Source organism: Erythrolamprus reginae, chromosome 2, assembly GCF_031021105.1.
Source record: "Erythrolamprus reginae isolate rEryReg1 chromosome 2, rEryReg1.hap1, whole genome shotgun sequence".
Taxonomy (NCBI): Eukaryota; Metazoa; Chordata; class Lepidosauria; order Squamata; family Dipsadidae; genus Erythrolamprus; species Erythrolamprus reginae.
Window position 1 is genome coordinate 248,615,516 of NC_091951.1, and position 25,796 is coordinate 248,641,311.

At 42.9% G+C, this 25,796-nt stretch overlaps 1 protein-coding gene across 2 annotated transcripts in view; it reads left to right on the forward strand.

Annotated features, from left to right (window-relative positions):
- The window catches only part of PTBP3 (polypyrimidine tract binding protein 3), an 89,713-nt gene that overhangs the window by 26,260 nt on the left and 37,657 nt on the right, over positions 1-25,796 (forward strand). For both annotated transcript variants that reach the window (XM_070742426.1, XM_070742425.1), the window contains one exon: positions 20,225-20,300. In XM_070742426.1, coding sequence (XP_070598527.1) covers positions 20,276-20,300 — 25 coding nt within the window. In that variant the 5' untranslated portion in view covers positions 20,225-20,275. The remainder of the gene's footprint in view (positions 1-20,224; positions 20,301-25,796) is intronic.

A 25,796-nucleotide genomic window follows, 5' to 3' on the forward strand; every position in this document is an offset into this window, starting at 1 on the left:
AAGCTTCCAGGCCAATAAATTGGCTAGAGTTAAGAGCCGTCTCCCTGGCTCTGAAGCATTTCTCTCCTCGCATCCCCAACCGGCACGTTCTCATTCTCACCGACAACATTGCCACAAAAAGCCATATCTGCAGGCAAGGGGGCACGAGATCCAAGGCTCTCATGAGGGAGGCCCTCAAGCTGGGCCTTTGGGCGGAAAAACATCTCCAGTCGCTCCTAGCCGATCACATCTCGGGGAGTCTCAACATCCAGGCGGATTGGCTATCCCGAGCAACGATAGACCCAGGAGAGTGGAACCTCCATCAAGACCTGTTCCATCAAATCACCCTCAGATTCGGCCTACCAGTCCTGGATCTCTTCGCGACCAATGCGAACGCCCAACTCCCTCGCTTCTATTCCAGATTTCCATCCCCGGGAGCGGAAGCGATCAATGCCCTCCGGAGTCCATGGCCTCCAGGCCTACTCTATGCATTTCCTCCGATTCCAATCCTCCCGGACGTGATTCACAAGGTCCTCACCGAGAGGGCCCGAGTAATCTTAATCGCCCCTCATTGGCCCCGCCGGCCCTGGTTCGCAGATCTCCAACAGCTGTCCGTCCAGGACCCTTGGCGTCTCCCCGTTTCGGGGGATATGCTGCGGCAGGGGGCCTCTTTCCATCCAGACCCGGAGTGGTTCCACCTCACCGCCTGGCTGTTATCAGGAGAGATTTAGAGCTGCGTGGGCATGACCCTGATTCAGTGGAGGTCATTCTAAAGGCCAGAAGGGGCTCGACCAATCGAATCTACGACCACACGTGGTCCAAGTTTCACCAGTGGTGTCTTCAGGAAGGTCTCTCCCCTCTGTGCATCCCCATACACAGAATTATTTCCTTCCTTATGCAAGGTTTCCATAAAGGACTCTCCACCAGCACCCTCCGGCGTCATCTGGCAGCCATTTCATCTGTCCTAGGGGGCCCCCGCAGACAGCCTCTCCGATCCTTCCCTGAAGTTCAGGAATTCCTCAAGGGCATAGCCAACCTCAGACCTTCCAAGGTCCACAGGTATCCATCCTGGGATTTGCCACGGGTTCTCCACTCCCTCACGCAGGCACCATACGAACCCCTAAAATCGGCGTCCCTCAGGTACCTATCCTTTAAGGTAGCTTTTCTGGTGGCTATTACCTCTGCCCGACGCATTTCGGAGCTGGCTGCCCTCTCAATCAGGCAGGACCTTTGCCAATTCCATCAGGACAAGGTAGTCTTGCGACTGGACCCCACCTTCTTACCCAAGGTCAGTTCCATGTTCCACAGATCTCAGGATATTGTCCTACCTTCCTTCTGCCTCCAACGAGACCATCCCTTGGCAATTAGATGGCACACCCTGGATCTCACCAGAGCGCTGAGAATATATATCCAACGCACAGGACCCTTTCGGAGGTCAGAAGCACTTTTTGAAGCCTATCATCCCAGAGTCATGGGAGCCAAAGTGTCTTCAACAGTAATAGGCCGTTGGATCAGAGGGACTATATCTAAGGCCTATGAGTCGGCCTCCCTCTCAGTTCCAAGGAACATCACTGCGCATTCCACCAGGAGCGCAGCCACCTCGGCCGCTTGGGCGACTCAAGCCCCGTTGGAGGAGGTCTGCAAAGCAGCCACTTGGGCCTCGCCAAATTCCTTCATTAGGCACTACAAAATTGATTCTTACGCTTCAGCGGACGCTGCCTTCGGCAGAAGGGTACTCCAATCCGTTATCTCACACGATAGCAAGCTAATCCCACCCTAGGGACCATCTATTGGGTATGTCCCATGTGACTGCTGGACCCGCTCCTTCAGTACGGAGAATAGGCGTTGATTGCTTACCTGAACGCCTCTTCTCGTACGGTGAGCGGGTACAGCAGTCACTTCCCGCCCTTGTATGTGTCTTCTTTACCTTTCTATCTCTTTCTTCCTCTAACAATGAGAGTTGAACACTACAGAGCTTCACAACTGAGCCTAGTCTATGGATTCGCGAATTCTGGGGAAGGGGCGGATCCGGCAAGCTTTTTTAATACTAGGCTCAGTTCCACCGGATTGGACATGAGCAACCCATGTGACTGCTGTACCCGCTCACCGTACGAGAAGAGGCGTTCAGGTAAGCAATCAACGCCTAATTCACAGCGCCCAACCATTTCTCAGTCATGCGGCAAAACTAATTTAGATGGCATAGCAGTCGCATGGTCGGTTGGAAGTGGTTAGCCCCCTCTTACTAGCTGAAGAGCTGCGGGCGCTGCTAAAGTCAATATGTGGTGCCCAGTCTTCGTTTAATTCATGCGGCTCTACCCAGCACAGCGGCGTGTGACCAGACGGAAAAGATCAGATCTCTCCAGTGAGAACTCTCTTGGGCCCTGTTGGCAATTATAAACCCCACTCCTCAGAAGCTCCTCAGCAGCAAGCACTACTGGAGTCTCTTGCAGCACCCAATTGATTATCAGAACTGGTCGCAGGAGACAGGTTTAGACCTGAGCCCTAGCATTACCAGTGCATCTTGGCCGCAGAAGAGCCGGCATATTCCCACAGATCGCTGAGCCAATTAGGAAACTGGATGCTAAAATGAAAGTGGGGGGAGAGAAAGGGGCCGAGCGATGGGACAGAGACTTAATTGACCCACAGATCATCTGGCATTGGACCATGTGAAATCACATGGGGCAGCCATTTTAGTGCTTCCATGTGGACCCACTGGGTGTAGCCATCTTGGAGCTATCTCAGGGGGAAGAGCCACACTCCAGCATGGCAGCCGAGAGCCTCAGCTTCAAAGCAGGGGAAAAGAAACAAAAGAAGAATAGGGAGTCTCCTGATCGGGAATTGGCTTCCTCAACAGATCAGTCCATTTATACATATGATTCTTTTTTTCATATATATGGAAATGTTTACTGAGCAACATAGGTGGCAGAGACTTCAGGGACAGAAATCATTGTCCTGTGGGAAACATTTTAGTATTTTAGTATTGGGAAACAAAAGAACCCAGTCTACAAAAGTTTGCAGAGTTGATGGAAACTTATTGAAATGGATAATTCCTTACCCCTGTTTAAACTGAAATTTACAATTTAAGAGATCCTTTGAAAAGAAAATTGGCTATATATAGTCTCTGAACTATTTTTTATTTAACATGATAAAAAGAACCTTCTGTCTTTTTTATGTTCTTCTTTGTTGTGGATTTTTGTGGAGAATACTGTATTGTCAGGGATACACAGCAGAAAAAGAATACTATATTCATATGACTATTTGTCTCTGTAAGTAGACTGCACTGCCTTTCAAATGACGCTAATTTATTACCAATAAGTAATTTGACCTTTCATTAAGGCATACTGGGTGAAAGTCAATTTTTGGATGTAATAATTCAGAAAAATAAACAATAGAATGCTATAGAGATTACATACAATAGCTTCTTAAAAAACAACTATGTTCTTGCTAAACAGAATTTTGTTTGAATATCTTTAGATCTAATGTTAGATGCACAGTCATAAAAGCTTATTTTATCCAGTCTAAAACTTTTAATAACATAGGTTCAATTTTTTTCTTGATACCATGAACTTTGTTCATTTGATTCTAGATTTGCTGTACTTCAATCCATTTGTAATCTTCTTCAGCACTTCTGCCTGTTTGTAGAAGAGATTTATTATAATGTGCAAATCTTATCTAATATGGAACAATGAACGTGTTAAGAGAGTCTCTTTGTTCTTTTCTAACACTAGCATTTTCATATGCACTATTCTGTTGGCAAAGTTGTTAACTTGTTTAATATTGATCTGTTCTGCACTGTTAGCATTGTGATATCCTAATCTGCAAAAGAATTCTTTGATAACATGGATTATTTTGAAGCTCTTGCTAAAGGAGAGACAAGTAAACTGAAACTGCAGAGATCTCTTAAAATTCAATTTCTGTCATGCCAAAAAAAGCATGGCCAGCAGCAAGGGATCATAATTTTTGTAATGCGGTCATCTGGAAAACACGTGGCAATTCTGGTGGCAGAGTAAAATAGCTTAAAGTTCTCAGTGTGACTTTAGTACTGTATGTATACAGGTAAAACTCAGAAAATTTAAATATCATGCAAAAGTTCGTTTATTTCAGTGATGCAACTTAAAAGGTGAAACGTAATATAAGAGAGACTCATTACATGCAAGGCAAGATAGTTCAAGCCGTGATTTGTCATAATTGTGATGATTATGGGGTACAGCTCATGAAAACCCCAAATCCACCTTCTCAGAAAATTAGAATACAGTATTACATGCAATCATAAAACAAGGATTGTACATGGAACAGTATTGGACCTCTGAAAAGTATAAGCATGCATATGAACTTGGTTTGGGCCCCTTCTGCAGCATTTACTGCCTCAATGTGGCATGGCATGGAAGCTATCAGCCTCTGGCACTGCTGAGGTGTTATGGAAGATCAGGATGCTTCAATAGCGGCCTTTAGCTCTTCTGCATTGTTCAGTCTCATGTCTCTCATCTTTCTCTTGGCAATGCTCAATAGATTATCTATGAGGTTCAGGTCAGGCGAGTTTGCTGGCCAATCAAGCACAGTAATCCCACGGATATTGAACCAGGGTTTGGTTCTTTTGGCAATGTGGGCAGGTGCCAAGTCCTGCTGGAAAATTGAAGTCAGCATCCCCATAAAGCTCATCTGTGGAAGGAAGCATGAAGTGCTCCAAAATCTCCCAGTAGACTGTTGCGTTGATACTGGACTTAATGAAGCACAGTGGACCAACACCAGCAGATGACACGGCTCCCCAAATCAACCCACACTGTAGAAACCTTTGCACCTCATTTGGAAACCTAGGACCTAGAGTATGGAGGAAGAATGAAGAGGCACACATTGCATGATGCTTGAAGTCTAGTGTGAAGTTTCCACAGTCTGCTATTGAAGCGTCTTGGTCTTCCATAATACCTCAGCAGTGCCACAGGCCGATAGCTTCCATTGCAAGGTATGTCTAGTTTAATGAAAAGAAGGACTAGGGGAGACATGATAACAGTGTTCCAATATCTCAGGTTGCCACAAAGAAGAGGGACTCAAACTATTCTCCATAGGACCTGAGGGTAGAACAAGAAGCAATGGGTGGAAACTAAACAAGGAGAGAAGTAACTTAGAACTAAGGAGAAATTTCCTGACAGTTAGAACAATTAATCAATGGAACATCTGTGAATGCTCCAACACTGGAAGTTTTAAAGAAGGTGTTGGATAACATCTGAAGTTAGTGTAGGGTCTCCTGCCCAAGCAGGGAGTTGGACTAGAAGACCTTCAAGGTCACTTCCAATTTTTGTTGTTGTAGTTGTGATTGTTGTTGTTGTTGTTGTTATTACTATTACTATTATTACTATTATTCTGCAAATCTATACAACAGCCAATTATATTAATTTAGGCTATTCAATCAGCAATTAATACAGTTTATTCAATTGATCTCTTAGCTTCTCCATTCCAGCCTTCATAAAATTGAAAGAGGATAAGCCTGAAACTAAAGCAGTCATTTAGGACACTGTTGGGTTTCCCAGTTAAGAATTCTAGTAAGAATTTCTTGAGGATAAAGTATCTTGATTTTGTTTATCCTACTAGTTTATTATATAGATACTGAGTTAATTCCCTTGATGATTGTCATATTTTCTGTGTGTGTGTTTTTAAGACATACCAGATCCTGATACTGATCTAGCAGGAAGCTTGAGTAATTGATACATTAGACAATGGAACTAGCCTCATGCAAATGGTGCCAATGAGAAAACAAGACTGAAACAGCTGCTTGCTCCTTGTGTTAAACTAAGAACCTTGTTTCTAAGGAGATTACTGATAATGAACTTGTACTAAAATGGGTTGTGGGTTGTTTTGTGAAGCTTGTTGCTATTTCATTTAAGTGATTTATTGCAGTGAAATGGCATTCTTTGCATAAGTTTAGCTCTTCCACAATATTTTGTTTCTAGACATTTTCTGTATACAGTTACTGAGGCCAGATGTAATCCTAAACTATTTCCCTTTCCATTGGCACTTTTTGTAAACTGACATCAGTTTATTTTTTTTTCTTTAGAACAGCCCTTCCTTCTTTCCCTCCCTCCTTCCTTTCCCTCCCTTCCCCTCCCTCTTTCTCATCTAATCTCAGTGATAAAGTGACACTGCAGTTTACAAAATAGTAAAATAATAAATACAAAATCATTTAGGCATTCTCATACATAGGTTTTACTGTGGATTTGTGAAGTAACACCAGAAAGTTGTATGTGTCAAATTACTTCATTAGAAAGAGTTTTCAGTTGTCCTTCAAATGGTAGAAAGGTTTGTGAAGATAGAATTTTTCAAACCAACAATATTTACTTAGTTATTAGATTTATACCCTCTCTTTTCTTCAAGAGCTCAGGATGGCATACACAACACACCTTTCTTCCTTAACATTAAATAAAATAAAAATAGATTTGTGGGATATGGTGCTACCTATAATCTTTGCTAAGTATGTATGTGTAAAGGGAACTCAGGAACAAAACATCAGAAGTTTTGAAAAGGGGATTTGGCTGTTTGCATTCCGTACAAGCGTTCCAACAATTGCACAACAAAACTTTATAAAATGGATATTCCTTGACATTGAAAGACACATAGACCACGTCTAAGAATGATCATTGTGGGAACTGACCTCGTTTGATACTTTGTATAATCCATTGTTTGGTGCTATATTCCTACAGTATAATAATTGTTTTATAAATTGTAACTTTTTACATGATAAACATTAGGCAGATTTCCTGAGGAACAAAACTGCAAGTTGTAGAACTATAATGTTATTTTGGAATTGTTCTAATTCTTCTTTTCCAGAGGCAGATTCTTTGGAGAATCATGAAAAATGATACTAGTAGTTTTTTAAAATTGAAAAAGTAGTCCCATGACAATACTGAAATGTTCATAATTTTTTAAAGTTCTACATAGAGAAAAAATAATTTCCTCTCTATAGGTACAGGTAATCTTTGGGTTATGACGGCAGCAGGGGCCATGATTTCCTCACTAGTGATCCAGATGTAAAATGTAGTGTCGCATAACCACATTATCTTAACAGCAGAAATCTTGGCAATACTGGTTGCTGTTGTAAACCCAGGACCTTGCAGGTCATTAAATGAAGACCTTCCATGATCGTATAGGAAGAGGCAGGATTCCTAGAAAAGCAGGCCAGTGGGTGAGAATAATGGGTGGGAACAGTGTTGAAGGTATAAGAGAGCACAGAGTTTGTCTCAGCATGGGACTTGAGGCAGCATTCCTCAGTGGTAGCCTTCAACAATCTCACCCTGCCACTGCTGACCTGGACCCATGCTTCAAGGCAGTGCTGACCAGAAGTCACCTCAAGCCCTGGGATACAGTTAAGTCCCCTCTGTAGGCCTCATGCCCCAGCAGCATTGACCAGCCACAAGTTCCAGCACTGTAGCAGACCCACTCCCCATCACCACCATACCGAGCCTTCTGCATGGTGGGTGAAGCTAGCGTTCAGAATGGCTTGTCCTCATCCAGTCAGAGTAAGGACTGAGTCAATCATCTTTGAAGCTGTGGCTGCCATCTTGGCCCAGCTTTGGCTCAGTCCTCAGAAGAGGACAGATGTACCTAAATTTTCACTCATTCTGAACTTGCTAGCTGCACCGTCATGTTGACCAGAAAACTCGGCTGGTTTTACATCTGGAGTCTTTGAGTTAGCCTCCGCTTCTTCCAGTAACATTGGAACCATTGGAAGAGTGTTGGCATCGAGCTTTGGTTCTAAGGCACGGAAGCAGCTGCCACGCCTTGTGTAACTTTGGAGATTGCTGAGGTACTTGTGCCTGATCTATCAGTTTCCCTTGGGATGCGAATTGACTGGTTTTTGCTGGGGCCATCAGAGCGGTTTTTTGTTCAAACTTTCAACCAACATCGGCCATTTCTGACAGGTGCAGGACAGGCTGTCACAACCTTATTAGTCCAGTGCCAGTTGCAGGAGACTCGTGCTCATGCGTCATGGGTAGGAAGGACCATTCCCTACCCATTCTTTGGCTGCTGGTGGGGGGGCTTGATTGAACATTTGGGCTTGCTCTTAATCAGCCTGCCCTCTCCTCCACAATCTTGCCCACAGCCAGAGACAAAGGAGGCAGACAACACTAGCATTCGGCCCCTTCCAGTCCCGTCCCCCCCCCCTTCCAACTGCAATAGAGACAGCTCCAATAGTTGTCAGATGGGCTTTGGGACTCTAACTGATACTTGCCAGTTTTATGTGTCTAGCCACATTGGATCTGGGCTTTTTTGGCTTCGTCAAGATGGCGGACAGAGCTTTAAAGATGACTGACAGACTCAGACCTCACTCTGATTGGACATGGACAACCCAATATACTTACTTGCTCCCTAGATCTCAGTTGGCTATCAATATTAAATACAGTATGTCATATAAAAGCATGTATGCTTTGTGGTGGTCCAGGTGACTTATTGTAGATCAGGGTGTAGCAGTATTCTGTGGTGATTTTGAGGTCTAGTTATGTCTGGTTTACATTTTAAGAAATAGTCATGCATTTGACCACATTAACTAAATCTACAGTAATAGAAATTGCAAACCTTGAGGTGACCTTGTCTGCTAATGGGATGTAGATTATTTAGAGCAAAAAAGGAAAAAAGCAACTTCATCTAATGACTTATGTTTACTATATATTTTTCTTCAATATAAAATTCCTAAAATTAGAACTAATTTGACCCCTTGGCAAGAGATTGTAATAACATGTGACAACACATGTGATTAAAGGTTTTAAGACTTTTAAGTATAAGAAATAATGCATTTTATCATTTATCAGTGCCAATGACAAGAATTGATAACTTTTTAACGCATTGATCCACAAAGCTAAAGACTATAGTGATTACATCATCCCCCAGATTTACTCAAGCATAATGGCTTGAGATTCTTCAGATGCTTTTATTGTATGGGAGCCAGACAATTTCCACCCTTCTTTCTATCTTTGGAGTTGAGGTATGTGTATGTGGGGGGAGCGACAGTCAGTGCAGAACTGTGTAGTTCATCTGGCATAATTCGGCATGTTCCAAGTTGGAAGGTGTTTGATAACCCATGTGGAATATCTGCTTATGATTTTCTCAATTTGTTTCTGATGTACAGTACTTGGGGAAGTTGGGTGTTACTACAGGCCTATTTTGACATGTAGCTTATACCAGTGATTTTCAACCTTTTTTGAGCTGCAGCACATTTTTTACATATACAAAATCATGGGGCACATTGAGCAGGGGGAGGGGGGGGGGCTAAAAAAGTTTGGACAAAAAAATTCTCTCTCTCTCTCTCTACCTTTCGCTCTATTTCTCTCCCTCTTTCTCTTTCCCTTCCTTCCTCTCTCTCTCCATCCCTCTTTCTTTCTCTCTCTCTTCCTTCCTTCCTCTCTTTTTTGCTCTCTTTCTATCTCCCTCCTTCCCTGCCTTTCTTTCTCTCTCTCTCTCTTGCTTGCTTTCTCTTTCTCTCTCTCTTTCTCTCTCTCTTGCTTTCTTTCTCTCGCTGAGCTTCGTGGCACACCTGACCATGTCTTGCGGCACACTAGTATGCCACGGCACACTGGTTGAAAAACACTGGCTTATACCATACTAAAAGGTTAGGTGTAGGTCATATCCTCCTCCTCTGCTCCTCCCTCCTGCCAAGCAAAACACAATCCTTGCCATTGATTATGTGTGGATGGCAAGTTAAGCTGCAAGTTTGCTTAGTATTTATCCTCCTCAATATCTGGCTCTTTTAGCAAATAGAATTGCTACTTACAGGTTGCTGTGTATATAGTACAGAGAACTGTAATTTGTACCTGTCAGGGCAAGTTGGAGAGCAATGTAAATGCAAACCCTCTTGTTTTTGCTTATCTTAAGAGGAGTAGGCAATAACAATGCACACTAGCATTATGTTTGTTCAATATTAAACAAATTTTTGTTTGATAAAATTAATATCAAGCTATTATCGTGTATGTGTGTGTCAGATATCAGCCCATGTAGATTTTATGGTGCTGCATAAAAATGAATTGGGCTTGAGTATTAAAATCAACTGCTTCAAATATAAATAGGGAGCAATAATTTATTAGCAACCTTTTTCTTTGGGAACAAATAATAGTTCATTTTAAATTGGATTTCTTTCACTTACAGATAACATTTTGCAAACAATACGTATTTTATTAAATCTGGAAATATTAGTACAGTAATACCTCATGATACGAACTTAATTGGTGCAAGGAGGGGGTTCATAAGACGAAAGGTTCGTAAGACGAAACATTGTTTCCCATAGGAAACAATGTAAAGTCAATTAATCCGTGCAACCAAAAAAAACCCCGCAAAAAAAACGGCTTTCGGCGACTGCTGGGAAGCCGCGCGGCTGTTTTAAAAGGTGACAGCCGGCCTGGGGGGCTTCCCAGCACCCCCCCGAACCGGGGTTCGGGGGGGTGTTGGCAAGCCCCCCAGGCCGGATGCGACCTTTTAAAACAGCCGCGCCGCTTCCCAGCTGTCTCCTGAAGCCGAACGCGGAAGTTTGGCTTTGGCTTTCGGCTTCGGGAGACAGCTGGGAAGCGGCGCGGCTGTTTTAAAAGGTGACAGCCGGGCTGGGGGGCTTCCCAGCAACCTCCCGAACCGAACCCGGGGTTCAGAAAAATTTTGCCTCTTCTTACGAACTTTGTTCGAGTTACGAACCGGCGTTCGGGAGGCTTCTGGGAAGCCCCGCCGCCCGGCTGTCACCTTTTAAAACAGCCGCGCGGCTTCCCAGCAGTCTCCGAACGTCGGTTCGTAACTCGAAAAAAGTTCGTAAGAAGAGGCAAAATTTTTCTGAACCCCGGGTTTGTATCACGAGTTGTTCGTAAGACGAGGGGTTCGTATCTTGAGGTACCACTGTATACTGTGCTCAAAATTAATGTTCTATAAAATTAATGCTTTTGCTATATACATTGAATTATAGGAAGATCTTCTATGACCAGCTTAATTGTTCTTCAAATAGCATTTTTATGAGGATTTTTAAGCCTGTGGGTTTGTGTTACATAATAAATCCCAGTGTTCTTTACCATTAGTCATATTGTCAGTGACTGCTTTTATGGTAGACCAGGCAATTCGTTATCCTTAATTGGTTTCCAAGGTGTCATTTTTTAAAAGTTACAGTAACGAGTTTAAATAATTTATTAAATAATTCAGATCTTACTCAGACCATCAGTGATGCTCATTCACTTTTGTTTGTTTTGCCTCTTTGTGAGAAGAAGGATGGCCCAATATAGAACTAAATAAAAAGGGGGAGTCCACGAGGAGAAGAGCGGCTTATAAATCTAATAATTAAATTAATATCGGAAAACAAGGGAAAACTAGTAGGCTTGCAGATTGCTGTATTATTTCTGTAGGCCAAGAAAGTATCTATAGCTATGCATGCAATAATCTAATGCTCAACTATATTTTTTTGAAATGTTTGACTTGTGCATGATGACTGAAGATTAAGGAAATATATAATGTATCAATGGAAAAGTTAGGGTTCAACTCATTTAAAGCAACTTTCTTCAAGCAGATTAAATCAGCTCTATTTTGTAATGAGGAAAATGATTCTCTTAAAACTTCAACTTTTCTGGTTAACTTTAGTGGGCAACCATTTGACATTCCACTGTTCTTAATTGTGGTGTTTCCCAGCCAAATGGATGTAGCAGTTGCATCATTATTTAATGGACTATGCCTGCCACGTTCCAGACAAAATGGAGAAAATACTTCTGGTTTACAGATTGCTAAAAGGAGGGCATCCACTATATTACTCACTCTTACTGTTGTGAAAGATAAATCTTATATGATGATTATAAATTTGATATTTTGCGTCTAAATTCTATAAATCTTACTGACATATCAAAACATCAAAGCTGAAGCTTTCTGTCTGCTGAATGAACAGAAACCACCACTTTGGGGACTCTTAATAAAAATACATACTTACAATATAATAAATAGTGCTATAAAACATGGCAATATTGTACTGAGAATTATTAACCAAGACAGAGTTTAAGTAGCTGGCCAAAGAGAGAGATCTAGCAATCAAAACTAAGAATTTTATCAAATCTAGCATGGCAAAAAATAATATCACCTGCCCTTTATTTACTTTTATGACTTAGTGCTATACAGTATTTAAAAAAAGTAAATTGAAGTATGTTCAGTTAGAGTTCAGATTTTTTAAGCAAATTCATTCTTGTCATTATATAAGATTTTGATCAAAACGATTACTGTAGTCTGAGAATAAATCTCCATACTTTAGTCAAAGTTGAGCCCTTTGTGGTTGAATGTATAGCTCTGATGCAAGTAATTATGCATTTTAAGTTTAATTTTAAAAGTTGTTTTGATAGTATAAGAACTTTTTAGATCTTTATGTATATAAAATTTTAGGATTACATATATTTCTCCGTACTGAAGGAGCGGGTCCAGCAGTCACATGGGTTGCTCATGTCCAATCCGGTGGAACTGAGCCTAGTATTAAAAAAGCTTGCCGGATCCGCCCCTTCTCCAGAATTCGCTCAGTTCGCATATCCTGCGGTTGTATTGTGATAGCTCGTTCAACATTCTAACACCTTCCCTTCGATCTTTCCTTCAAAAAGTAGTAAGATTTATTGTCTTTATTTAATTACTTGCACTAATTGCGCCAGCCGTTTAAAAGAAAAAAAGAAAAAAAGCGGCTCGGCTTTTTTCCTTGGGAGAAGTTGCGGTTTCGTTTTCCCCCGGCGGTTTTGCCGGTTACGATTCCTGCGGCCGCTTGTGGATTCTTTTAATCCTTTGGCCTGGAGGTCCTGGTGCAAGTATTTATCATTGAATTATTGATTATTTATTGTATTCAAATATTTAAGGGCTTATAAAATACCTCCTGCGGAGTGAGACGCCTTCTAGTCTCCTGGACTTAGTCGATCGCTTTTCCCTTAAGAAATTCTACGGAGCGATTTTTTCGGCGCGAAGGCCTTCGCGCCCTTTTTTTAAAATCTAGGCCTCTCGTGTTGGCCTTCTGCCAGCCGCGTAGGCCTCAGTCCACCGCGTGGATCCGGGAGCGGGCCTTGGGGGTCCCAGGCTAAATTCTCCACCGGCTAAGCCTCCAACCAGAGTGCCTTGGTTTACTTAATTACAAAGTTTAGGGAGGCTGGCCCCGCTGGATTTGGGGGCACGAACTCTGGGTTTGCCCAGATTGTCCTCACGTTTCAGCAGCTTCGAGGCCTCGAAGCAGGATCCATTCCTCTTGGGAAGTCCTTGAAATCTTCTCCTTATAATTCAGTTATTGGCTCAGCCTTGTCTTCTGTTAATTGTCAGACTATGGCTACTTTTCCCAAGAGAGGCACAACTAAAGGTCCCAGAGAGGCCAGGCCTACAGGCGATGAGATTACTAGTATCCCCCAGGCCTCTTCCTCCTCTTCTCCAGGGGCCCGCCCCTCGACCAAGGTCACCAGGGCCGAGAAGAGAAGGGACCTAGCCCTACAAAAAATTCATGACAAATCAGCAAAACGTTTGAAAGTGCAGGCCCAAGTTATCAGTAGTCAAGACCCACCAGAGGCCTCTAGTCTGCCTCCTTCTGGGGTCCCTGTGTTATCTCTGGATGAGCCAAACCTAGACAGACCCCAACCTAACCTATGGGGCATAGGTCCAGAGGAACCAGATATTATTGAAGATTCCCCCCAGCCAGGATCCTCCCAGGCCTTTAGGGATTCTTCTGCCATTTCTGCTGATATTTCCAGTTTACCTCCTGAGTTCCAATCTATTTTTGCTGTGTTGTCCAAAGCCATTGATGCCAAACTCTCCACCATCAATGAGCTTCCTTTACCTCTTCCTCCTTCTCGTTCCTCCCGCCCCTTGGGTTCTTCCCCAGCGGTCAGAGCTCCTATTCAGGATGATTCAGAATCCTCCCAGGATGAATATGAGGATGTAGAGGAGGATGAAGACCCTTTTCAGGGCTTATCAGAGGATGAGGAATCCCAAATAAAGGTCCCTCCTCCAATTACTATTTTTCCTTCTCAACTATTCAAATCTCTCCTCCTCAAAGCTAGAATTTCTACGGGATTAGCGGCCCAGGAGAAACAAGCCTCCACTTCCACTGATCCCCCGGAGGAGAATTTACCTTACTTCACAGAGGAACAGGAGGATAACGAGGTAATTCCTATGCCTAAATTGTTTAAAGATGCCTTACTCAAACAGTGGGATTTTCCAGCCTCTGGCCTTAATCCCTCCACCAAGGACAGAAAGTTGTATAAACTCTCCTCTTCCTATGAAGAGCTTCTATCTTTTCCCAAACCAGATGAACCTGTCAAGATACTTCACTCGGCAGCGGCTGTGCCAGGCGAGGCGGAGGAAGTCCTCCGCCCAGAGGACAAGCGCATCGAGCAAATGCTCAAAAGAGGATTCTCCGCTGATTCCTGGGCCATTAAAAGTTCTGCAGCGGCCTCCTTCTTCTCCAGAGCCATGCTGCTGTGGCTTCGCCAACTTCAACAGCACATTCCTCCCGATGACTTGAGAGGTCAACAAGACTTCAACAAGGTCTTTGCAGCTGCCCAGTACGTGGCTGATGCCACCTTGCAATCTACTAGATTTTCTGCTAAGTCTATTGCAGCTTCTACAACGGCAAGAAGACTCCTATGGATTCGCCCTTGGCAAGCGGGAGTTCGCCAAAAGTGGCAGTTATCCCAGGGCCCCTTAAAGCGCGACCTTCTCTTCGGTGATCTTCTGGATCCACTCCTCACGGAGACCACGGACAAGAAGAAGGTTTTGGGTCCAACCACGAAAAAGGTTACCAAAACGCAGTCCTTTCGTCGCCCAGGGCGCCAGCAAGATCAAGCGGCTTCCTATCAGAGATCTCCAGGTCAGTATTCCCCCCGCTTTCGTTCCCAAGGTAGGAACTCCAGGGGTAGAGGTTTTCGTTTCCAAAGGGGAGCTTCCTCTAACAGGGCTTCAAAAAAACCTAGATGGTAATCTTACCTCCATTCCCATAGGGGGTCGCCTAGCTCATTTCGCCTCTAATTGGCGTCTCACCTCCAAGGACCCTTGGGTCATTGACACTGTTCAAACAGGCCTTCTTTTAGAATTTATTTCTCCTCCCCCTAAACGTTTTATTTCCTGCCCTTCTCCCAGGTCATCCTCAGATTGTAACCGTATGGAGGAGGCCATTTCTCATCTATTGTCCATCAGAGCCATTCAACCGGTTCCTTCCGGTCAGAAGGGCCTAGGTTTTTACTCCATCCTATTTATGGTTCCAAAGTCCTCCGGAGGTTGGAGAGCCATTTTGGATTTAAAGAAACTAAACCTATTCATCAAATATAGGAAGTTTAAGATGCACTCCTTGTCTTCTATTTTGGCCGCCATTCACTCGGGAGATTTCATGGTCTCCTTAGACCTCACTGAGGCCTACCTTCACATTCCTATAGCCAAATGCCACAGAAAATTTTTACGTTTTTCCTTTCAAGGCAGGCATTTCCAGTATAGGGCGATGCCATTTGGCCTTTCCTCGGCCCCTCGGGTCTTTACAAAGCTCTTGGGGTCCCTGGCGGCCTATATCCGGGCGTCTCCCATCCACATTTTATGTTATCTTGATGATATTTTAATTCATGGGAACTCCCTAGAGAGAGTGAAAACAGACCTTTCTGTCACCATGTCAGTCCTTCAGGACCATGGGTTTTCCATCAACTTTGATAAAAGTCACCTCCAACCTTCCACTTTTTCTCACCTGGGATCCATTATTGATTCAAAATCCTCCCAGGTTTTTCTCTCTCCCGAGAGAAAACTCAGTATAGTGGAGTTAATTTCTAACATTTTATCTAATCCTTCAGTATCCATAGTTACTCTATCTTCCCTTTTGGGGAAGATGGTGTCATGCATAGGCATCATTCCCTGGGCTCGCCTTCATGCTAGGGAACTCCAGTGGCTACTGTTGCCTTTTCAGAGATCGGGGCACAGCAACTCAAATCGACGCATTGTCATCCCACTGAGTGTTCGCAGATCCTTCAAGTGGTGGAAGTCTCCGGCCATGGACAGAGGATCCCCGTTCAGGTGCCCGGATCAATTTGTCATCACCACAGATGCCAGTCTATCGGGATGGGGCGCCCACGCCCAGGGGATGATAGCCCAGGGCACGTGGTCCCCGGAGGAAGCTTCCAGGCCAATCAATTGGCTAGAGTTAAGAGCCGTTTCCCTGGCTCTGAAGCATTTCTCTCCTCGCATTCCCAACCGGCACGTTCTCATTCTCACCGACAACATTGCCACAAAAAGCCATATCTGCAGACAGGGGGGCACGAGATCCAAGGCTCTCATGAGGGAGGCCCTCAAGTTGGGCCTTTGGGCGGAAAAACATCTCCAGTCGCTCCTAGCCGATCACATCTCGGGGAGTCTCAACGTCCAGGCGGATTGGCTATCCCGAGCAACAATAGACCCAGGAGAGTGGAACCTCCATCAAGACCTGTTCCATCAAATCACCCTCAGATTCGGCCTACCAGTCCTGGATCTCTTCGCGACCAATGCGAACGCCCAACTCCCTCGCTTCTATTCCAGATTTCCATCCCCGGGAGCGGAAGCAATCAATGCCCTCCGGAGTCCATGGCCTCCAGGCCTACTCTACGCATTTCCTCCAATTCCAATCCTCCCGGACGTGATTCACAAGGTCCTCACCGAGAGGGCCCGAGTAATCTTAATCGCCCCTCATTGGCCCCGCCGGCCCTGGTTCGCGGATCTCCAACAGCTGTCCGTCCAGGACCCTTGGCGACTCCCCGTTTCGGGGGATATGCTGCGGCAGGGGGCCTCTTTCCATCCAGACCCGGAGTGGTTCCACCTCACCGCCTGGCTGTTATCAGGAGAGATTTAGAACTGCGTGGGCATGACCCCGATTCAGTGGAGGTCATTTTAAAGGCCAGGAGGGGCTCGACCAATCGAATCTACGACCACACGTGGTCCAAGTTTCACCAGTGGTGTCTACAGGAAGGTCTCTCCCCTCTGTGCATCCCCATACACAGAATTATTTCCTTCCTTATGCAAGGCTTCCATAAAGGACTTTCCACCAGCACCCTCCGGCGTCATCTGGCAGCCATTTCATCTGTCCTAGGGGGTCCCCGCAGACAGCCTCTCCGATCCCTCCCTGAAGTTCAGGAATTCCTCAAGGGCATAGCCAACCTCAGACCTTCCAAGGTCCACAGGTATCCATCCTGGGATTTGCCACGGGTTCTCCATTCCCTCACGCAGGCACCATACGAACCCCTAAAATCGGCGTCCCTCAGGTACCTATCCTTTAAAGTAGCTTTCCTGGTGGCTATTACCTCTGCCCGACGCATTTCGGAGCTGGCTGCCCTCTCAATCAGGCAGGACCTTTGTCAATTCCATCAGGACAAGGTAGTCTTGCGACTGGACCCCACCTTCTTACCCAAGGTCAGTTCCATGTTCCACAGATCTCAGGATATTGTCCTACCTTCCTTCTGCCTCCAACGAGACCATCCCTTGGCAATTAGATGGCACACCCTGGATCTCACCAGAGCGCTGAGAATATATATCCAACGCACAGGACCCTTTCGGAGGTCAGAAGCACTTTTTGTAGCCTATCATCCCAGAGTCATGGGGGCCAAAGTGTCTTCAACAGTAATAGGCCGTTGGATCAGAGGGACTATATCTAAGGCCTATGAGTCGGCCTCCCTCTCAGTTCCAAGGAACATCACTGCGCATTCCACCAGGAGCGCAGCCACCTCGGCCGCTTGGGCGACTCAAGCCCCGTTGGAGGAGGTCTGCAAAGCAGCCACTTGGGCCTCGCCAAATTCCTTCATCAGGCACTACAAAATTGATTCTTACGCTTCAGCGGACGCTGCCTTCGGCAGAAGGGTACTCCAATCCGTTATCTCACTCGATAGCAAGCTAATCCCACCCTAGGGACCATCTATTGGGTATGTCCCATGTGACTGCTGGACCCGCTCCTTCAGTACGGAGAATAGGCGTTGATTGCTTACCTGAACGCCTCTTCTCGTACGGTGAGCGGGTACAGCAGTCACTTCCCGCCCTTGTATGTGTCTTCTTTACCTTTCTATATCCTTCTTCCTCTAACAATGAGAGTTGAACAATACAGAGCTTCACAACTGAGCCTAGTCTATGGATTCGCGAATTCTGGGGAAGGGGCGGATCCGGCAAGCTTTTTTAATACTAGGCTCAGTTCCACCGGATTGGACATGAGCAACCCATGTGACTGCTGTACCCGCTCACCGTACGAGAAGAGGCGTTCAGGTAAGCAATCAACGCCTATTTTCTCTGCATTAATTGGAATTACAGTTGTCAATTCTATATCGTTGCTGAATAAACACTCTGATTTTATCCCAAAGCATCTTTAATTTATTGAGATCAAATACATAACTCATTACCAAATCGTTTGAAAGTATATTGATGCGATTAGGAATAACTGTTTGGTTTCTCTGTGGTGTTGTTACTCAGTTGTCCATAAGGGAAAACTTTGAACAACCCAGTCCTTTAATTATAACAAGTGAAACTAGAAAAAAACCTATTGTGGCCTTAATTTTCTCTGAAATGTTAAGGAACACCTACAATTTTTATTTAATAATATGTAATAAAAAATCAACTCATAATTTTCACATGGGTATCACAGATATCATGTACTGTAGTTTGTTGCTACTTAATTTGGTAATTTTGGGATATGTTAATTTTAAAGTTTAAGGCATTGAACCTTTTCATATAACGGGTGTCAAACTATTTCATTGAGGGTTGCAGCAGGGTTGTATTTGATTTTGGGGGGCCAGGGTGGACATGGCCAGCTCAACATCACTCCTTTTGGTCCCTGTGACAGCCCAAGCCCTGTATCAGTGAAAACAGGCTTCCAAGTTCCGTTTTCAGATGCAACGGTCTCCTGCAATCCTTTGCCAGTGAAAGTGGAGCTTGGGAGCCCATTTCCGCTGCCCGAGGCACCGCGGGCTGGTCCACTGTTTCTAGCATGTGCCTGTGGGCCTGATCCACCCCACAGGCCGTCTCTTGCCCCGCAGGCATAGAGTTTGATACCCCTGCCGTATAAGGTCATTAAAAACATGGAATACTTGTCCTCTATTTTATTAATATTTACAGCCATGTGAATTAAAGATGACTAACGGCAGCAGCTGAACCGATAAAAGTAATTCCTTTGTGCTGATTTTCCTTTCTCTTAGTTTGTGAAGTTAGAGTTTATTATTGTATGATAGATTTCATCAGCTGGCATGCTATATGATACATTGTTTCTGTTTCCCGAAAGAGTTGCAAATAAAATATTTTTTAAAAAAATCTGAAGTTTTTTTAAAAAATTTATTGGATTTATATGCCGCCCCTCTCCGAAAACTCGGGGCGGCTAACAGCAATCATAAACTGTACAATAATAATCCAATACTAAAAGTGAATTAAAACCCCTTAATATAAAAGGGGTTGTTAGTTTTGCTTTGACTTCTGATGCATCAAGCTATTGAAGGAAGGTTTACAAAAAAAATGTAATGGTATTATAAAACAATAGCTACGCCTTACTCTACTTGATATTGATCAACATTTTGTACATCATATTAATGTATTGTCTCACGATGTTGTGGATATGCCTATTTCTATGGAATACCAATTTTATAGGATATGCAGGTCTCATAAATTATCTACTGCTTGCAGTGCATATACTGTACTGGATAAAGTTGCTTGCAGAAATAGTAAACCAAATGAGGCAGAATTGTACCATACCTCTGTACATCTTGTTTTTAAAAAAAAATGAAAATGTTGTCTATTAGTTGGTCTGTAATGGTGTCCGAGATCCCTGATCAGATGTATTAGTAAAAAGACCTCTCAATAATTTAGAAAATAATTTTGAAATACAACATACTGCTTAGAAGAATGTTTCTGGAATATTTTGGCTTACTTAATCAAGTATAGAAGTTGAAAAAAATGAACAATGAAAAGGCAAAATGGTATTAGATGTATAGATGGAGCAGCCAGATTGTTTGAAAATATAAACCTATCATTAGTTAGTTATTATAAGCCAATAAATGGGAAAAAATATTAATGTGGAACCTTTTAGCAAGTATCGTTCCTGAAATACGTGCTTTTATATACAGTTCATATAATGTATTATATTTTTTCAACTCGGTAGCCTACTGGTAATTATCTTATAAGGCAACATAAAATGGAATAAAAATAGATTTATGTTAATGTTTATGTTAAACTGCTTTTAATGTCTTTTTAAATTGCATTTTCAACAAAATGTCTTTGCCTAAATGGGGATCAAATATATTTTCAATTTTCTTTTCAGCGTGGATCTGATGAGCTTCTTCCTTCTGGTATCACATACGGGACTCTTACGATGAGCAATCCTACTCCTGCTACTGGTATGATTAAGAATGCATTTTGTATATGCTCCTATAAATGTTTTCTCAATAAGTTAATGTAGGGACTGATAAGGATGGTTGCAACCATTCTTTTCTATTTTCTTTTAAAGCAGATTGGTTAGAACTGTAGGAATAAGGTCTTACCTGCAAGAAAAAAATCAGTGACCATGTTTACATGTATCCATTGTTTGTTTATTCCATCATATGAACCAGAAACACTGGCATGTTTTTTTGAAGTAAGTCAAAATATGAAACTGTAGCTTGTTATTTTGTTTTACAAGAGGAACATATCACAGTCCCATAGTTTATGAGAGGTTAACCATGGATTGAACTGGCTGGGTTAGTGTATTAGACAGCTGATCCCATAGAGTGGAAGGTTGGAAGTCTCAAGCATCCACTCCCAGAAGCTCTCTTGAGTATTCACATCCTGTTTCTGTCTCCTGTTTCTGATAGCAGCTTAGTAGTTCCTGCTTTCCCCATCTGCTCTCCAGGGAACACTTATCTGGCACCCTTAACCTGAATGTATATGAGTCAGAGGGCTGCCACAGCCTTTAGTCCCTTTCTGGCTATTAGAAGGTAAACAAAGCAAAATTATTTCAGTACTGTAATCTGTCGCATAGAGATACAGTGGAACCCCGACATAAGAGCTGCTCTACTTAAGAGCAACTCGAGATAAGAGCTGGGAGGGGAGAGATATTTTTGTTCTACTTACAAGCCCAAATTCGAGATACAAGCGCCAAGGAGCTGTCTCCTGAAGCCAAACGCTAACTTCCGCGTTCGGCTTCAGGAGACAGCTGCGAAGCGGCGCGCGTGTTTTAAAAGGTTGCAGCCGGCCTGGGGGGCTCGGGGGGGGGTGCTTGCAGCTTTCTTTCTTGCTCTTTTTCTTTCTCTCTTTTACCTTCCCTTCCTCTATTTCTTCTTTTCTTTCTCCTTCCCACCTTCTTCCCTCCCTCCCTCCCTTCACTCATTCCTCTCTTACTCTCCCCTTTCATAAGTTTCCTTCCTTCCTTCCTTCCTCTGTTCCTGTCCCTTCCCCCTTTCTTTCTTTCTTTCTTTCTTTCTTGCTTTCTTTCTTGCTCTTTTTCTTTCTCTCTTTTACCTTCCCTTCCTCTATTTCTTCTTTTCTTTCTCCTTCCCACCTTCTTCCCTCCCTCCCTCCCTTCACTCATTCCTCTCTTACTCTCCCCTTTCATAAGTTTCCTTGCTTCCTTCCTCTGTTCCTGTCCCTTCCCTCTTTCTTTCCTTCCTTCCCACCCTCCGTCCATTCATTCACCCATTCCTCTCTTGATCGCTTAAAGCCGGTCCCTGGTGCAAAAAGGGTTGGGGACCTCTGTCCTACAGGATTGGGTGGCAGAGAAGTTGAACATATGTAAATTTAAAAGTTTAAGAAAGTTTACAAGTTAAGTGAAAGAAACTTCATTATTCATTTATATGTACATGTACATTTCTTCATTAAAAACATGTCTTTCTGCATAATTTAGACTAACTTTGTGAGTTTTTTGAGGGCTGGAACCAATTAAAATTATTTACATTAATTCCTATGGGGAAAAGTCGTTCGAGATAAGAGCTGCTCGACTTAAGAGCCCAGGTCCGGAACGAATTAAACTCGTATCTCGAGGTACCACTGTATTAGTCTAGAAACTTCAGTTCACATTTTTTTTCTGCAAAGACAGAGCTGTAGAGATATTTTTTCTAAAAAGCAAAATGTAACCCCCCCACTTCAACTTTAAATATTAAAATGCAAATAATTAATATTGGTAGATATAAATGACATTGCTGTATATATCCCAGTGATTCAATTGTCAGTTTGAAAGGAAAATTATAAAAATGAATAGTGCTTTCATCAGACCCCCAGATAATAGAATAGAAGATTGGAATAGAATAGAATTGAATGGATTAATAATAGGATATAATAATAATAATAATAATAATAATAATAATAATAATAATACAGTCACTAACCAACACTGTGTGAATCTTCAGCAATGACATTAGCATGGAGTTTGGCCTGGATAAATGTGCCACAGTGGCACTGAAAAAGGGGGAAATCACTGAAAGTGAGGGCATTGAAATGCCAAATGGTCGAACCATCAAGTGCCACCAGCCAGAAGCCTACAGATATTTGGGCATCTTGCAATTGGGTACAAGCATGGTCATATGAAAACTGTGATCAGCAAAGAGTACATCCAGAGGACCAGAAAAGTTTTGAAGAGCAAACTGAATGGTGGCAACACTATCAAGGCTATAAATACTTTGGCCATACCTGTCATTAGATACACAGCAGGCATAGTGAATTGGACTCAAGCACAGCTGGACAACTTGGACAGGAAAACCAGAAAATTAATGACGATCCATCATGCACTACACCTCCACAGTGACGTTGACAGGCTGTATTTACCAAGGAAAATAGGCGGCAGAGGACTTTTGCAAGTGAAGCAGACAGTAGAAGAAGAGAAGCATGCATTAGCTGACTATGTGAAGGAGAGCAAAGAGTCAGCGTTGATGGAGGTCAACAATAAGAAGCTTCTCAAGGTGAAGCAAACTAAGGACCAGTACAGAAAAACTGTAACTCAATGTCGTAAGGACAGTTGGCGGAACAAAGCATTGCATGACCAGTTCTTGGAGAAGATTGAAGGCAAAAGGATAAAGAAAAGACCTGGTCATGGCTTACAAGTGGAACACTCAAAAAGGAGACAGAAGGACTAATACTGGCGGCACAAGAACAGGCCATTAGAACAAATGCTGTCAAAGCCAGAATTGAAAAATCAACAGACGATCCAAAGTGCAGACTCTGTAAAGAAACAGATAAAACAATTGATCACATACTCAGCTGCTGCAAAAAGATCGCACAGACTGACTACAAGCATAGACATGATGCTGTGGCACAGATGATCCACTGGAACTTGTGCCGGAGCTACCATTTACCAGTGGCAAAGAACTGGTGGGATCATAAGCCCGAAAAAGTGGTCAAAAATGAGCAAGCAAAACTACTGTGGGACTTCCGACTTCAGACTGACCGAATTCTGAAGCATAACACACCAGACATCCTGATTGTGGAGAAAAAGAAAGTATGGACCATCAACATTGCAATTCCAGGGGACAGCAGAATTGAGGAGAAGATCTAAAAATCGAGCTGCAACGACTCTGGCATAAGCCAGTGAAAGTGGTCCCAGTGGTACTTGGCACGCTGGGTGCAGTGCCAAAGGATCTCAGCGGACATTTGAAAACCATCGGATTTGACAAAATCTCCATCTGTCAATTGCAAAAGGCCACTTTACTGGGATCGGCAAACATAATTCACCGCTACAACAAGCAGTCCTAGGTGCTTGGGAAGCGCCCGACTGGTGATGAAATACGAAATCCAGCAGTGATCTCGTTTGCTGTGTTGTATTGACATAATAATAATAGTAATAATAATAACAACAACAACAACAACAACAATAATAATAACAACAATAACAATAAGAATAATAATAGAATAATAGAACAATAGAATAGAACTGTGATGGTGAACCTATGGCATGTGTGCCAGAGCTGGCATAAAGAGCCATATCTATGGGCACATGAGCTGTCACCCAGCTCATCTCCACTGCACATGCATGCCTTATGCTGGCCAGCTGATCTTGGGATGTGTGGATCGTATGTGCATGCATGGAGGGCAGCATGGTGTGTGTGTGCCCCCCCGGCCTTGTTTTTTGTCCAAGGCGGCTGCAGGGAGGCCTACTAAGCCCAAAAGGAGTGTAGGGTGTGTGGTGCTCCCCTCAACAGTCTGTATTTAGTCCTAGGAGGCTACAGGGAGGCATACTAGGCCCAAAAAGGTTAGCCATCACCGGAATATAATAATAATAATAATAATAATAATAATAATAATAATAATAATAATAAATAAAAATAAAAATAAATAAAAATAGAAAACAAGAAGAACAAGAAAAAGAAAAGAACAAGAACAGAATAATGAATTGAATTGAATTCTTTATTAGCCAAGTGTAACTGGACACATAAGGAATTTGTCTTGGTGCATATGTTCTCAGTGTACATAAAAAGACAAGATAAGTTCATCAATAATCATAAGGTGCAACACTTAATAATAGTCATAGGGTACTATAGCAATAGATGCATATAAGTGGCATGTTCTCCCCTTGAGAGGGAAGATACTACAGTTTAATATTACAAAGTACAGAAAGATGATAAAAATAATTATCTTCATGCTCATTGTGAAGAATGGAAAGAGGTGAAGATACACCCCCCCATACACACACACAAGGAGGGGGGGGGAGAGAGAGAGATAGAAATCTGAACACCAAGCATGACTTAACATCACAAAGAAAAGAATAATTGAAATTCCCGGCTAGATCATTGCCAAAATAGCAATTTGCTGAAGCAAATGGTTCATTTTGCTTCATTATTTGAACTACTGCAGCTTTTAAGCAGCAGTTTAAGCAGAAGCTACAAAAGAGATGATGCACCCTACCTCAAATAATTAAGTTCCTGACACAGTGTTTTCCTTCACTTCTACTTCTGTTTTAGTAAAAGGACCAGTCTAATTTTTTTCTAGCAGAAAAGCAGTGGTAACCAGACTCTATCCAGAGTGTGCATCTCTCCCACACATACGAATCTAGGGCAATTCATATGGATTTCCATGCTCACAGCTTGTGGAGGCTACAATCACAACATGAGGATTCATTTTCTGTTTTCGTAAATTGAAATTGCGAATAGATGGAAGTTGCTTTGAGAGTTTATGAACTAAAGTTGCCAGAATTTTGAAGGCACTTGGTTTGGGGAAACGCCTATGTTTAATCTTGCAAATTAAATAAGGAGAGCAAAGAAAAGTGTCTGATCCACCTGAACCATGATATAATAAAAAGTAAGCATCACAAAGTATTTTCACATATAGCAAATATTACGGTTTGAATCCTCTATAACCATTTGTAATGTTAAAATTTGACACAAAATAGTTTCTTAAGTTCCCGGCTTGATCCTAGGACAGTCTAATATTGTCAGACATATATAAACCACTTCCAATTATTGTATATTCTCCTCTATAATTTGCTAGCCAGTTTCCTAGGCAGGTTGAGTAGCAAATGGAGATATTTTCACTTAAATTGAAGACCTTGGAAATGGCAAGTTATTTCCTGCAAAGGCAACCTGTGATTACTCTGCATTTGCCAGCTAGGGGATCTGGATTATGCATTTCTAGCAAAAGCTGGACAATGCTTGCTATTGTACTCTTCTTCAAGACTAAACCTCATCCTGGCATTGACTATGACTGTTGGCAGAGTCATACTAATGTATATATTTTAGAAAGTAGCCATAGTCATTCCCTATGACTTTGTATAAGTCCAGAGGAGACAATTAAATCACTAGGTCCTATACCAGTGATGGGCAACCTTTTGAGCTTGGTGTGTCAAAATTCGCCAAAAAACTGAGCATAACTCGGGTGGTGTGTCACCTTGAGAAAAAAACTGGGCGGCATAGAAGTATATATATATATATATA